The 16,590-nt window shown below is 41.2% G+C and overlaps 2 protein-coding genes across 2 annotated transcripts; both read left to right on the top strand.

Moving 5' to 3' along the window:
- Positions 1–2,436: 2,436 nt before the first annotated feature.
- On the top strand, positions 2,437–4,975 carry ocstamp (osteoclast stimulatory transmembrane protein; the record flags this gene model as incomplete). The annotated part of the gene is made up of 3 exons (XM_084069967.1): positions 2,437–2,477; positions 3,120–4,140; positions 4,634–4,975. The coding sequence occupies 3 exons, from the start codon at positions 2,437–2,439 to the stop codon at positions 4,973–4,975; spliced, it is 1,404 nt and encodes a 467-aa protein (XP_083926093.1).
- Positions 4,976–12,972: 7,997 nt separating this feature from the next.
- LOC311054086 (thyrotropin-releasing hormone receptor) lies at positions 12,973–15,049 on the top strand (the record flags this gene model as incomplete). The annotated part of the gene is made up of 2 exons (XM_084069966.1): positions 12,973–13,668; positions 14,663–15,049. The coding sequence occupies 2 exons, from the start codon at positions 12,973–12,975 to the stop codon at positions 15,047–15,049; spliced, it is 1,083 nt and encodes a 360-aa protein (XP_083926092.1).
- Positions 15,050–16,590: the final 1,541 nt, after the last annotated feature.

The following is a 16,590-nucleotide window of genomic DNA, read 5'->3' as shown; positions in this document are numbered from 1 at the left end:
ATTATTCTGTATATTGTTGTACAGTATGTTTCAAATGTGTTTGTTCCTTGTTTTTTCTTTGAATCACTCAGAGGTCAAATCAACTCATTCTTAGTTATTATAAATATATATTTTATTGCTATATCATGGTCTGCACAGTGGTGGAAAAAGTACTCACATTCTTTACTTAAAAGTATCAATACTGTAATGTAGAAACACTCTGTTACAAGTAAAAGTCCGGTAAACAAAATGTACTTGAGTCAAAGTACAAAAGTAAAAGTACTCATTATGCAGAATCATCTCATATGTCTAAAATGTATATACAAATCTTTTGAAAATAGCCAAAGTTTAAATAGGGCTGAAGTGGTTTATGTATATTTTGTAATAACAATCAAAATCCACAAAGTAACTAGTAACTAAAGTTTTCAAAAGATTGTAGTGGAGTAGAAGTAAACGTAGCTTATAGAAAAATGGAAATTCTCCAGTAAAGTAAAAGTACCTCAACATTTTACATAAGTATAGTTACTAAGTAAGTATAGTTACTTTCCACCACTGGGTCCGAAGGTTTGTTTTATCCGAATGAAATGACAATTATTGTCCTACTGTAGTCGATCTATGAATCCAGACAAATTAATGTGTAATTTGTATTGCATAACATGTTACTTCTAAAATAAACTGAACAGAGTTTGCGTTATTTGTTTGCAAGTTGTTCATTCATTTGATTAGAGTGATAGTGATCATGATTAGAGTAAGTTGGTATATTAAGAAATAAATGTATGATATAATATGAGCATATGTGTGTGTATACAGTGTATATATGAAATGTATTTCCTCATTCATATTATCATACATACATACATACATACATACATACATACATATCGTTGCTGTTGGGCGGAAACCTTGTATGTTACACACATTTTTATGTTTCTTTCGTAAATTATGAACCTACTTCATCATACAAGAGCATCACATAAAAGTGGTGAAAATAGCAGATCTATAAGCTTACAACGCATCGCATCTCGACGTGTTGTTGTGAGCTTGTAGATCGGCTATTTTCACAATTTAAAATGTTTTATTTCATAATAAAAAAAGAACGGTTTTGGACATACAAGGTTGCTAACAATGGTAGACTTAAACTGTACGTATATCTGTTCTGTTAAATGGACATGAATAAATAAATTACTACTACAAGTCAAACAGTTGTAACTACTCTTTTTATATCTACCAGCATCTCGTTGTCTCTGACATATGAGCCTCTTAGTGAAGAAGGACCGTGAGGTTGTAAATACCTTGAGGTCTGCTTGATGCTGTAAATTGTCTGCAAGTCAGAAGGTTTGCCACAATGGTTAACTTAATGGTTAACTGAACTCTGTTAGTTAGTGGTAGCGGGGTCAGTGAAGACCAGGGGCCCTGAGTGTCCCAGTTCACATTTTCAAAACTATAAGTCACCCAACACCAGCATGATGGCTTGGACAGCATGAATCTGTGTAACGTGTAAGATGAAAGACTAAAAAAAAAATGTTTGACTTGAGCAAGAGGGGAATTGCTGTTTTTCAGAACTCACCTTCTAGGAAAATAGTATGTCACTCATGTACAACATGAATTATTATTGTAAACATCCTGAGTTGTATGAAAGTATACTATGCAGAGTGTGACTGTTTTTGTCAAATTATTATTTGAATGTAGGCAGTTAGTTGCCTTTGCCCTTTTGGCCTCCTATCACAATCAAACCAAACCAAATCCAACGTTACCTATAAAACTCACTACCCAGGGTTTCCAGTGTTGACCGGGTTATTCATTCCACAGCTGAAATAGGCACAAAGTACTGGCAGGTCAATCTATGATGTCAGTGCTGTGACATCAGTATGACGCCAGTGTTGTGATGTCTGGCCCAAGCTTCCTGTCCTTTAACTTCCAGTGTTTAAGTTCTAAAAAGTTAAATATTAAAGTATAAAACATAAACAAACAAAAAGTTGCCTGTGATCCGGGGGAAGTTGCCTTCCCCCGGATCATAACACACCATTATGGGAAGTCCCCCAGGGCTCTATACTAGGCCCTCTTCTTTTTCCCTCTACTCCAAATCTCTTTACCATAAATAGCTACAAGCGTCCAGAATACGCACGCTAGAATTCATGTGATTAAAGAGAATTCATACAGAAAGTGCAACTCATTGCACATCACAGAAAAGAGTGATTAAAAAGCAAAGCAAAGAGGAAATGATGTAATTCACAGTTCCCTATTTAACAACCACTAATGTACCTTCATCAACCAAACTTATGTAAATGTCTCATGCCTGTCCATATGATTGTTTGTGTGTCATGACATGACAATATGACTTTCCACGTGGGAACACAGTGGCCTTCCACAAATATCCATATGACTCAGCTACTTCCCTTTTTATCCTGAAGCGTCCTTATATATTCTAGACATGTTCATTTAAACCCTGCAAACAGAATGAAGTTCATTAAGTCTCTAAACTTTGTCAACCCTCTCAGGTAAGAATTTCACTTTTATTTGTTTTATTTCACTTTTGATTGAGGGAGTACCGCTTTGTCTCATGATATCCTGACATCCTGAGTCATATTTTTGGAATATATATATTTCCTGGCACCACTCGACATACTACCAAGATGTAATACAATTTGTATTACGTATATGTTAAAGATAATAATGGAACAATATTGGTTATACAAAAGCCTTCCATTGCTGTATGCAAGCCTTTGCCGTTATTGATGCATTCATGTCTCAAAAGTGTCAAAATAATGAGGAATATTACATTTTCATAATACAAATTAAGCATGAATATACACAGTAGAATCCTCAGTGTTCATTTATCAATTTATAACAAAAAATATATTATTATTCTGACATGGCTAGTTATGTAGATCAACCTATTACTGTAGTCCTTCATCATAGCATAACATTAAATAACACTCATCAATCTGTAAAGAAAGTGGGAGACGGGCATTTCATTGACAAACTGTAAAGTGTCTAAATTGTTCGGATCAATCACTTCTTTTCGTGTCTGTAAATGCAACCAAATGGGCATTTACGGGTCCATTTGGTTACATGTATACACTCTCTGAGCTAGATTAACACTCAGGAATTTACAGTGTAGCCTTCAACTTTGTTCCCAGGAAGGGTCCTCCTTGCAGAGAGGTCCTACAGTCCACCGTGTTTCATCTCTGGGATGTTTACTCTGCTCCCCGCCCAGCAGGGGGCAGACAGGTCCTGACCCTGCTGTCCCTGTGTCTCATGGTCGCCGTGGTGACCGGCGGCCTCCTTTACCACTGGCTGTGGAACACCCTGAGATACGACCACGAGATGTCCTTCGGGACCGCCGGCGTCTACGGCGCGTGCATGTTCCTGTGCACGGTCCTCTGTCACCCTCTGCGCTGCGTCCTCGCCCTGACGCTGCCAACCGTCTGCACCGCGCAGGGACGCAAACTCATCGTCTCCGCCGCCGTGATGATCCTGGTGCTGAACGTCATCCCGAATATCGCGGTGAACGTCGGGGCCGTCACGCACGTTCTGAAGTGCAGCTCGGAGGGATTCGCGAGCGCTCTGTTGAACTCGACTGGCCCTCTGGCCAGAGCGAAGAAGGACCTCGTGGATGCGGCCATCGAGGTGAAACAGACACAGAAAGAGTTGAACATCGTTACTAACTTGAAGAAGTTTGATGAGTTCACACATATTGATGTGTCAGAGGTCAAAATGTTGTTTAAGGATATGAGCGGGCGGATAGAGGTGAATGTTTCGCATGCAAGGAGTCTCTTAAATCATTACAAGCTGCTGTCCAACCGCATCCTAGCAGCCATTTTTGTTTTTCTTCTAATCATCGAGTCAGCGCGCTACTTGAAATCTTATTTGACAATGGTGCGTTTCGATAACGGCAACCTTTCAAAAGATCTATTACGAACATTTGGTAATGGTAGAACCCAGATATCAGCCGACAATAAGACTCGTTTGACGAGTTGTAAAATAACAAGTGACGAATGTTCCACTTCTGTCATTTCACTTGCTGTGGTAACTCTATATTTCATAGCGATCAGCCTCATAATTGCCTTGGATCATGCTGTGTATTACATTGTTGATATTAGTGTTTCCTGGCTTTTGGATTTCCCACCGACCTCTGCAGGAATCAGTGTCAACTTTAAGGTAAGAAAACTGATTTTGTGCTGATGATTCTCTCTCTGATTCATTTGATTCATTTGATTCATCTGATTCAACTGATTCATCTGATTCTCTGATTTTCTGATTCTCTGATTCATCTGATTCTCTGATTCATCTGATTCATCTGATTCTCTGATTCATCTGATTCTCTGATTCATCTGATTCATCTGATTCTCTGATTCATCTGATTCATCTGATTCATCTGATTAATCCGATTCATCTGATTCATCCGATTCATCCGACTGTCTGATTCATCTTATTCACCTGATTATCTGATTGTCTGATTGATCTGGTTCTCTGATTAATCTGATTAATCGGAATCTCTGATTCTCTGATTCTGATTCTCTGATTTTCTGATTTTCTGATTCTCTGACTCATCTGATTCACACATGCAGGACAATGAATGCAGAAGCAGCACATTGAAAGAAAGTATCATTCCAGTGTTGTTCATGTGCCATCATGTCTTTATTTCCGATAGGCTGAGTGGTTTATGCCATTTGGTTGCATTCTCCATCCCATTGCGCCAGAATTATGTGGTAAACAGGAGCTGACAAACTTCCACCAGGATTATAAGTGGACCTTCAGCCCAGAGCTGTCTCTCTGTGATGTCACAATGTCACCACCACACCAGGGTGTGAGACTCCTGCTGGGTTTTCTATGGTTGATGAGCTACTGCTTGGTGTTTCTAGAGGTCTACGCCAGGCGAATACGCACTAAAGTGTCTGCATCCTTCTTCAAACAGCAAGAAAAAAAGAGAGTTGACTTCTTGTTGCAGAAAATGCAAGCAAAGCAGAAGTCATTTGTTAACCTAGCCAGTTAAAATGGATGTTATTGCCAGTCAACTTGGATATTTATTTCCCTCTTTGGTTTAGGTGTTTATTTGTGTTTGCCTGATTTAGATTTACTTGTTTGATTCTGTTGTTCTGTGTTTTGTATTGTCTGTCTCATGAGTTCTGTTAGTCTGATAATTCCACAGGTGTTTCTAGTGTATCTTATTTTGTTATGTTCCAGTGCTTCCTCTTTGCCCTTGTAGCTACCTGTCTTGTCACCTGATTATTGTTAACTCTAGTTACGTGTGTTGGTTGTGTTTTGAGTTCACCTGTGTCTAGTTAGATTTCTGTCTATATATTCCTGCTTGTTTAGAAGAGTATTTGGCAGTTTGTAATTTTAGTGTCAGTGTGAGTGTAGTGTTTGGTTGTGAGCCTTTTGTAGTACCAGTTTGAGTTCATGTTTTGTTAGCCCCGTTGTTTGGGATACCTTTGTTGTTGGTTATTACACATTCTGAGTTGAACCTTGCCTGCCTGCTCGTCATTTGGATCCTGCATTTGGGTCCTTCGCCACACTCCTACCCTGACACCTATGTTGAGAGTTGCATTTGTAGAAAAGGACCTGTTGCAGATAGAACATCCTGTTTGTGAGTCAGTGTCACAGGACAGGCCTCTTCACTGCAGTGAGGACGCCCACAACAAACATGACAAACACACTTGTGTTTCTGAAACAACAGTCACACACGGTGCATCATCTGCCAGCTACTCTGCATCACAGAAACAAGGCTGAAAATAATTAACATCTTGATTGATTGGGCACATTTTTCCAAACAGAAGTCACTTTTGCAAAACAGTTGACACAACTTTTTGCCAAAAGTTTGCCAAAATTACACATTTGAATTGCAAAATACCCTTGGTCAGGACACTCAAAACATAGAATACGTGTCACTAAATCAAATTAGTATACCAAAACAAAACAAAACAGCATAACTTGTCATCTCACAGAAAGCTATTTCTATCAATCATTACTCAATGGTCCAATAAACACTAACTGCATTTATGGGCCCCTCTTCCTCTATTGCAGTGGTTCTCTAACATTTTCATGTCATGGACCTCCAAACCAATATAGCTAAGGACCCCCAATTGAAAAGATGTTGTGCAAAGGACTGCCATGATAGAACATTTGTCAAGATATAATTTATTTCCAAAATAGCTGATCTACAAGCTCACGGTGCTTCACATCGCGACACAGCTTGTTGAGAACCACTGCTCAGTCCAAGGGAACCTTCTTCATCTCCTTTGCACTTGTCATTGTTATTTTACTGTACTTGCTCCGCCTCCATTCTTGAAAACAGCAGATCAGAGGTGACTCTTATGCATGTAAAGGACTGATTATATAAGGTAAGCTAATGGAGCCTGCCTGCTTGCTAAAGGGGAAATGTCATTTTGACTTTCATGTCAAAATCCGTCTCAAACCAGAAACAGGATTATGTCAAAGGTTGTGTCCAATCTAACACAGGACAGAACCTAACGTCTCAATAGAAGAGCAGGGAGACCAAACACAAGCACACAAATTGTATAAGTTATATAACATACTCTACCATATAGATTTGGAAAATAACATTTTATTAAAAAAAACAAAAACATAATACAGCTTTAATGTACAAAGAGTTTTGTGAAGAAAAAAATCGCAATTATAGGGAAACATTTCTATCTATTAATTGTGTTTACTGGTTTACAAAAATGTGCTTAACATTTGCATTTTGCAGTAAGAAATAACTTATTGTTTTGTAAACAGTAAGTCATTTCATTCGTAGAAAATCCCCTCCTTCCCAGTCCGAAGTGAGCCTGAGACTGAGCACTTAAAGGACAACTTTGTTTTTTTACAACCAATGTTTATGTTTTAGATTGTAATTAAAGTAAATAAAAGATGAGTGTTAAAAATTTTAAATTTACTGCTTTCTATAGTTTTAGCAATTTTCACAATCTTTTTTACAGTGTTTTCACAGTGGGCGGGGGCATTCTGTCCGGTGGCTAAATATGTATTTTTTTAACACATTAACCCGGCGTTTTCTTTATTATTATTTACAGTAACTCTTCTAGCCCCCAATAACTCACATCTGGCCATCTCAGACAGCCGGACCTTTTTTATTGTGTAAAAAAGGCATATTTAGCCACCGGACAGAATGCCCCCGCCCACTGTAAAAAATATCGCAAAAAATGCTAAAACTATAGAAAGCAGTAAATGAAAAAAAAATGACACTCATCATTTATTTACTTTAATTACAGGCTAAAATATAAACCTTGGTTGTAAAAAAACAAAGTTGTCCTTTAAGTTGATTGGCACCACCTGTACCTAATGGCTGCAGGCCTTTAAAAGCAATCATGAATTCACGTAAGTTGTTCCTTGTTGTTTTCCTTGTTTACAGAGTATAGCATTGGTCCTGTCCTAGTTTAATTCTACCTATTTTCCTTATGGCAGGCTACCTTGGTTGATTGTTTGTCAGTGTTGTCTCATCATCAGTTGTTCATCATCATCCATCAATGTGTTCCACCACCATATCTGTTTCATCTGCATTGTGAAGTTAATATATTAAAGATGTTGAATCTACCTCAACCTACCTGGTTCTAAATACCCTTACCAGTATTCAAATGTCTGAGTGCTTACATTTTAACCAGCAACATAGCCAACACAGGTATTGGTCAGTTTAATTCAAAGCAACTGGGGAAATTGAAATCTATTGTAGACTTGTAATATACTTGCAATATGCCCACTAGAGGGAACCACTGACCTTGGATACCACAGAACATGGTGATGCAATGGAACCCTTTCTCTGAGTAAGCAAGCAGGCTTTAGCTTCTTTTGAAAACTTTGAATATCATTAATGACCATTCTACAAAACATCCTCCAATACCTCAACATTCTAAACAATTTACCATAAAATGAAATTATGTATGTTAAGTTATGCATGTATGTTTTTGTTTGCATCTGTGACATTGTAATGTGATTCAAATGTTTGTTATTGTTTCTCATTATATATGTATTTTATATGTTGTTATCAGGGCGTCCTTGAAAAAGAGATGTTGTTATCAGGGCGTCCTTGAAAAAGAGAGCTTGGTCTCAAGGGCTTCCCTGAATAAATAAAGGAAAAAGAAAGAAAGAAAGAAAGTTTAGCATTCAGTGTAGAGTGGGAAAAGGAGCAAAAGTATAGAGCCCTGGGGGACTCAAGTCAGCAAAAGCATTTAGCTTCTTATACTTGTATGTGCAGTGGCAAATAAAGCCTTATTCTTGATTTTTCTTCATTCTTGAAGACTATAAGGTAGAAATGGTTAAAGGACTACTTCGCCCATTTTCATATAATTCAATTAGATAGGTTGAAAATTGTTTGATTATTATGAGCATTAGTGTTATTGACATTAATTAAATTGGTCCTCATGCTCATAATAATATGGTACCATTTTCTACTCACTCTGTGTCTCAGAGCAGGGCTGTGGACAGTTCAGAAACCTGCCTACCAGTGACATCATCAGTAGACAGCTTTGGTCATTTCAATTGTATTAATGCGAGAACAATGGCTTCTATTATAGAATGATAACTTTCTAGGAATAGAAAGCCTTAGCTTGGATTCCCCATCAATGATGTCACTGGTAGGCAGGTTTCTGTCCACAGCCCTCCCCTGAGACAGACTGAGAAGACAACAATGGTACCATATTATAATGACCATTAAGTGTGGGCCATTTATATGAAGATAGGATGGAAATGGCTGAAGTGGTCCTTGAAGCTTATGTTTAAAGTCTTCTAACCAGCTCAGTAGTGTCTGCCCTGACACTGGGAGTTCGGTGTTCAATCCATGGCTGAGTCATATCCCAAGACAAAAATGCCAATTACTCACCATCTCCGGTTTACTTCCCGTATCTGCGCTGAGTAGGCGGATGCCTTTTTAGGAGACCGGAAGCAGGCTGGAGTCTATTCATTCCAATGGGAGAGTGAACGTGAACACAGCTTCTGAACCATAATTTAGCTCCATGGTCACTGAACTAAAATATTGGACCCGATCGTCACAAGCCACACAATATTCCCAAGATTTTCATACTAAAATGTATTTTTTTCAGAGAGACAAATCAGGAGAAAATCTACTTTATTATCAACCTTTCTCTGTCCCAGCAACACACTCTCGCGGGATCTAGCACCAGTAAACATAGGGCGTGCGCGAGATTTGCCGTCAGACGCCGGCGCTCACTTAGGAGACCATTTTTGTACCATTTCGCCTCCAGTGGCTCCAATCGGGATTGTGTATCTTCCTAAAAATTAACCATCTTTGGTCATACCAAAAGCTATAAAAATGGTACCCAATGCACGCATCTATGCTTGGCACTCAGTATCAAGGGTTGGATTGGGGTTAGGTTCCTGCGACATAGTAGCATCATGTCCAGGGGGTGTACTTGTACATCAAGCTGCATCACGCTACAGAAAGGGGAGGTACTGTATAGGCTCCTGACCTACAGTACAGCATAGGCCACATGGCTTGGGAACCAGGTTCCCAAGGCCACATACTTACTTAGTAATGTTGAAGTTATGCTCCGTTGTACAACGATGTTACACGCTTAAAATAGCTATTTTTGGCACGCAGCGCTGTCACCCAACAAACTAAGAATCAGGCTTCAAACTGTTTTGTCTTTGTCTGAACGAAGCTTTAGATTCACAATGCTATTATAATTTATATTCCTAGAATATAGAACACACCTCTTTATGGTCTATTTTTAAGCCTGCCTCATCTAACCATGATTATTTCAAAATGTCACAGTCTGTGTGAAGATCCACTTTGCTGTTGTGGGGTCTGGATGTTATGAATTATTCATGCATTTCTGGTAAAATAAATCTTCACATCAATGTGCTAAATATAAAGAGTACTATTTGTGTGACAGCAGAGATTTGGGACCTTTGAACTATGCAATCATCAGTCTACCTTTCATCTTCAACTCGATCACGATGCTTTAAAATATGTGTTGAAAAAGTATAACCCTGTTATGAACGCCAGTTCGAACAATAGTTGAAATGATTGACTGTTCAAATAAACCAAATATGTAATCTGATTTCCTTGTCAGTTATGCATAGGATCATTGACCTAGACTCAGAGTTTGTTATCATATAAAACAAACAAATGCAATATGTTGTGCCTTTCCCCTGTTGCAGTAACAGAATAAACATCTATGTATGTATCGTGCACATCTTATTTGATGGTATACTGTCAAATAAGTCCCAAAAGGTTGTAATCTGCTATTCTCCTATTCGACACCGGACTGTCATGTGATATAAAACTAGTTTTCCACACTCATCTGTCATCCATTAGTATTCATATGTCTCTTTGTCCAGTGTAGATAGAGGGCTCAAGAGCTCTCCAGGCCAGGGGGACTTTTGAGTGGTTCATTAGAATGTGTCGTCTGATGTACAGATGATTATATCAGCGTTTCTGATGAGTTTGGCCGTAAAGGCCAGGGCTTTAACAACATGCCAGTGAGGCTGGCTAGAGGACTTTAAACATATTAAGTAGCCTTGGGTACCAACGGCCCCTATAGGTCGATGTACTTGCACACCCTCTGGATATGACGCCAGTGGTGGACAGTAATGAAGTACATTTATTTGGGTACTGTACTTATTTTTATGAGTATCTGTGAGCATTTGTATTTTGGGACTTTCGCCCCACTACATTACAAAGACAAAAACATTGTACTTTTGACTCCACTGCATTTTTTTGGAAGGGAAAGGGTACATTATGAACTGACCAGTTAAGCCCTATTTCAAGCTTGTGAGCTGTGTGGCTGAGGCTGCATGACGCTAGTACTGTATGTCGCAGGGACTTACCCCCAATTACAATCCAACCCTTGATGCTGAGTGCCAAGCAGAGAGGCATTGGGTGCCATTTTCATAGTCTGGTATGACCCGGCTGGTGATTGAACGCCAAACTCTGCAGTCTCAGGGCAGACATTCTAAGCACAAGGCCACTGAGCTGGTTAGAATACATTGGGCTTCAGCCTATTCCCCTTTTCGGTCATTGATTGTATGAATTTTACTGTGTGAAGTGATTGCATGTACATGTGATGTTCTCTCACTGTATAGGCCTATGCATACAAATTATGTTTTGATAAACCCATGTTGACTGGGGTAGGCTATCCTAGGGGTCTATCCTTTTCCCCCTCTACACCAAATCTCTTCACTGAAAATAACCGATCAAACAGCTCACAATGCATTGCGTTGTGACACATTGCGAGTGTGTAGATCTGCTATTTTTGCCGAATGTTGGCCTGTAATGACAAGCCAAGAAGAAGGGTGACAAGTGTCAGTCATGCTGGGTAGTTAATATCTGAAGTAGGTGAGGTGTTGAATTGCTGGCTATCTTCTGTGTTGTACAATAATGACAGAGTCTTTATCATGAGAGCCATGCTCACAGTGGACACGCCACGGTTGGCTGGAGCGCAAATCGATTTTGAAGTAGGTTCTACGTGGCAATGTATAGCATTGTGAATATAGTCTACCAGTGTGTGTGTGTGTATGCGTGTGTGCGTGCGTGCGTACGTGCGTGCGTGCGTGCGTGCGTGCGTGCGTGCGTGAGACAGACAGACAGACAGACAGACAGACAGACAGACAGACAGACAGACAGACAGAGATAGGGAGTGAGAAAGAGAGAGGGAGAGAGAGGGAGGGAGAGAGAACGAAAGAGACAGGGGGCAGGCAGTGAGACAGAGAGTGACGGAGAGAGAGACACACACACAGAGAGAGTGACAGAGAAAGAGAGAGCACCAACTCCTTTATTTATTTATGTACTGTAATTTCATTGATTTTATGTTGTCATGTTGTTTGTTGTTATGTCATCATTGTAATTGTGCTTTGGCAACACAAATGTCATGCCAATAAAGCCTGTTGAATTTAATTTAATTGAAATTCAGAGAGAGAGAGAGAGAGAGAGAGAGAGAGAGAGAGAGAGAGAGAAGAGAGAGAGAGAGAGAGAGAGAGAGAGAGAGAGAGAGAGAGAGAGAGAGAGAGAGAGAGAGAGAGAGAGAGAGAGAGAGAGGGTCTTAGTGGTAATAAGTGTGATGTGATGCTGTGGAGAGAAGTGCTGGTGTGAGGAGTCATCTCTGTTTCTTAAACCCGGAGGTGTGCAGCTCTGCTTCAAGGATCTATTTAAACCTGATTCTCACTGAGTCCGGCTCTTTGCAGAACATGGTAAGCTCTTATTTAATTTCCTTAAAAGAGAGTTGTCAGATGTTTATTATGAGTTCTTCAACTCTAATTTCTTGACTAATGAAACATCCAAGTGTCATTTCTGTCTGTTCTGGTTCTTATTATTTGTGTGGAATCTTATATTAACACTTGAATAAATAAAATAGAATAACTATATGAACCCTAACATCCAAACATTCAGCAGAAATACGTGACTATTCAACGAAAATAGACGATCTACCATATGCTGTGAGCTTGTAGTCCAGCTATTTTTAAGACGTGTAGAGGGAAAAAAGGAGGGGACCAAGTATAGATCCATGGGGGACATCGGCCAACAGAGTATATAGTGTTTAAGTGGTGTTTTATGAGAGGTATTTCTATCTATGCAGGAATTCAAATTAACATCTAATGCTACAGTATGTGTTTACATTTCCCTGAGTGAAAAGGATTGTGTTAATATCTGCTTTAACCACATGAACCCTAGCATCCCCATTTTGGGGGCGAAAAATGTGCAAAAATAGAAGTACAGATGTGTTATGAGTTTGTAGATCAGCTATTCTTGGTGAAGAGATATGGTGTTGGCGGAACAAAGGAGCAGATCTAGTATAGAGCCCTGGGGGATCCCGGTCAACAAAGTATATAGGGTTTAAGTGATTGAATAATCCTAGACCACCATGGATCTGTATTTTGTGTCATTTTTTTCATAGGCTTCCTGCTTCACGGGCCTGATGATCAACTGAAGTGCGTGAGACGATGGACACCATGGACACGACCACCACCATCGCTATCGTTCACAACGTCAACTCCAGCCACGTCCGGAATTTGACGGAAATGCCGCTGAACCCAGTCGAAGAGCAGGTCATAACGATCCTTTTGACGATGCTCATCTGCGGGGTGGGAATAGCTGGAAACATCATGGTGGTCTTAGTCGTGCTGCGGACCAAGCACATGGTGACCCCAACAAACTGCTACCTGGTGAGCCTGGCCATAGCCGACCTCATCGTGCTTCTGGCTGCCGGTTTACCCAACATCTCTGACGTGTTGGCATTCTGGGTGTACGGCTACACCGGCTGCGTTTGCATCACCTACCTGCAGTACCTGGGCATCAACGTGTCGTCCTGTTCCATCACGGCCTTCACCGTCGAGCGCTACATCGCTATCTGCCACTCCATGAAGGCTCAGTTCATATGCACGGTCTCCCGAGCCAAGAGGATCATCGCCGGCGTGTGGGCCTTCACGTCGCTCTACTGCATCATGTGGTTCTTCTTGGTGGACACGGAGGAGAGGGTCTACGCCGACGGGGTGGCGGTCACCTGCGGCTACCGGGTCTCGCGGAACCTCTACATGCCAATCTATTTCCTGGACTTCACTCTGTTCTACGTGGTTCCTCTCGCCGTGGCCGTCGTGCTGTACGGACTCATCGCCAGGATTCTGTTCGTGAGCCCGCTGCCGTCGCATCTCAGCGAGAGAGGCTCCGTGCACCAGGGGCCCGGGGCCAACAGAGGTGTACTCTCGTCAAGAAAACAGGTACCCACCAGAGAGACAAGCACACGTTTTCTATTACCCAAAGGAAATAGAAAATAAAGTGACCTCCTGATAAAGTTAGTCTTGAAATAAGTTATATACGTTTTCTTACCTTTATTTATAGTCATTGTGTGTAGAGAGACAGAGTCGGGGAGTGACATGTGGCAAAGGTCCACCCAGCCCGGGAATCCAACCCGGGACTCGCTGTCAGGCATCAGAGCCTACCGTATGTGGTACGTGCCTTAATCTCTCAAGAACAGATTCTGAGCTGCGCTTGAATCGGGAGCCCCGTTAAGAACCTATGCACATTGGCTACAAGTGGGCGGGCCTTCAGATCAGGTAGCAGGCCACGTTTTACCCAATCAAATGTAGTGGGCGGGATTTGCATCTGTGCGCTCGCTTCCCACTGGAAACAAAACGAAACTCATTTAACAATAGCGTCCTCGAAGCCGACAAAACCACGGAAAGTTAGTAACATTTTAACTTGCTCTTTCATCATAGAAACAAGTGGGCTTATAACCGAAACGATCCATGTTCCGTGGGAGAAATGGTGTTAGTGTTCCGTGGAGAAATATTGTTAGTGGGAATGAAAACATAGGCGCACCACCGGAAATGGAGGGCTGAGGGCAGATCAAAACCCCGGTTTCCAGTGAGCATAGGTCTAGTTACCCCCCCCACGATGGGTTCCCAGATTGTACGGGCCTTAACCACTCAGTTATCGGTGCCCTCTGTTTAAAATATTAATGATTGTCATTAAGTGGCCTATTTCTGGTAACTGGAAACATTTGTTATAGTATCAAGATTTTTCCTAATACATTTCCCACCTTTTCTGCTTGTCATCTCTATGCTATTTTTGTTCAACTCGTTCATAACGTATAATTTTTCAATGACTGCGCTCAAAGGGCTTGCATGCTTAATATCCGTCAGGATCATTATTTTATCCCTCCTAATTATCGTGGACCCTAGCACATTTCTCTCTATCTCCTTAAACCTCAAGGTGACAAAGATGTTGGCCGTGGTGGTGATTCTGTTTGCCCTGCTGTGGCTGCCGTACCGGACGCTGGTGGTGGTCAACTCCCTGATGGACCCGCCCTATCACAACACCTGGTTGGTGCTGTTCTGCCGGATGTGCGTCTACATGAACAGTGCCGTCAACCCGGTCATCTACAACCTCATGTCTCAGAAGTTCCGCACTGCCTTTCGAAATCTCTGCAGGTGCACAAGACAGGGCAAGAGAGAGAACGCAAGCAAGTATAACGTACCGGTGTACTACAGCGTTATCAAAGACTCGTCACACGAGAGCACTGAGCCGGTCCCGGAGCAGGAGAGCAAGACGTTCAACTTCGCGGATGATAACACAGGCATGGCGTTCAGTATCACCTGAATACGTCTCGGGTCCTGTGTTTGATCAAGTAGGACAGTGGTTCTCAAAGTGGTGTCTGGGGGAACCCCAGTGGTACTTTGAGGGGGTTCCAGGGGGTCCTCAGCCAGAATTTTGAACATTTTACCCACATTAACCCTATTTTATATGTTGTCTATTCGTTATTTTAACCGATCTGTATGATAGTATGTTAATACAAAATAGTACATCTGCATCTGCAGTGGTTGGAGCTGGTGGAGACAGTTACACCCTGGTGTCGGGTAGGACAAGGACAATTGGGGACAGGAAATTGACAATGTCAATTTGAAGGCGACGGATTGGACACTAGATGCGCCACCATCTTTGTTGTAGTTTCGACATCGTTGCAATGACCTCTCTCCTTCGGGAGAGCGAGACAATGGACATAAAACTTTGGTATTGTAGAGGGGTTTTTTTAAGTGAGATTTGAAATGGTGCCATGACAATGGATGGAACTGTTCGTTGTCCAGACTTATATCCAATCAAATATATTGTACTTTATTGTAACTCTTATGTGATAGCATGTCATAAAAATAATACTATTTCTGGAAAGTATGAAATATTAGTTGTAATGATGTTGTCATTGTGGTGTTGTCATTTGCCCGCGTGAACTCTAGCGTCCCTATTCTGGGGCGAACATTTGGCGAAAATACCACATCTACAAGCTCACATGGTGTGGCAACGTGACGCTTTGTGAGCTCGTAAATGGACTGCATTTATAAATGGTAAATGGTAAATGGTAGCCTGACACTCAGCCTGAATTTTCATTTCGTTTCACTCCATTATTCAGTCTGAAAGCCCTCTCAGTGCAGCCATTTTCTGAGATGGGTTGGCGATTGACTCTATGGCGATTGGTTCATACTGGATTATCCCGATCCCGATTGGGTTGTTTAGATTTACAAACGAGAAAACGCCGCCTTCTGCAGCGTCACCAGACCCTGAATGCGAGGCTAGCGATTTCAGGGGCTGGAGCCAGGCTAGGTAAATGGTGCATTTATATAGCGCTTTTATCCACAGCGCTTTAGATTGTGCATTACATTCACCCATTCACACGAAATTCATACACCGATGGCGGAGGAAACCATGCAAGGCACCAACCTGCACATCGGGAGCAATTATATAGCGCCTATAGCGCCTTTCTCCAAAGCGGACACTTTGACACGTAGCAAGGTGGAGCCGGGAATCGCACCTGGAAACTTCGGATTCCAATACGGCCATATGTAGATGTAGACATGTTATTTTGGGTGAAGAGATTTGATAAGGACACATCTAGTATAGAGCTCTGGGGGACTCCAGTCAATTAAGTACTGTATAGGGTTTAAGTGGTTCACTGGCTAAGCTTTTCATGTATACAATCCATGAAACACCCAGTCCATGATAATGTGTCCATAGTTTGCAAAATGATCTGATATGAGATTATGTTAACATATTTGTACATACATAACTATACATGTTTCAGCATGTAAAATGTTACTTCGTTGCCCGTCACATTTTGGTAAAGAGGGGTTGTAGATATTTGTGAACCT

Source organism: Gymnoscopelus microlampas (genome assembly GCF_963454915.1).
Source record: "Gymnoscopelus microlampas genome assembly, chromosome: 10".
In the NCBI taxonomy this organism is placed as follows: domain Eukaryota; kingdom Metazoa; phylum Chordata; class Actinopteri; order Myctophiformes; family Myctophidae; genus Gymnoscopelus; species Gymnoscopelus microlampas.
The sequence above is the reverse complement of the archived record's forward strand: the minus strand, read 5'-3'. Positions and strand labels throughout refer to the sequence as shown.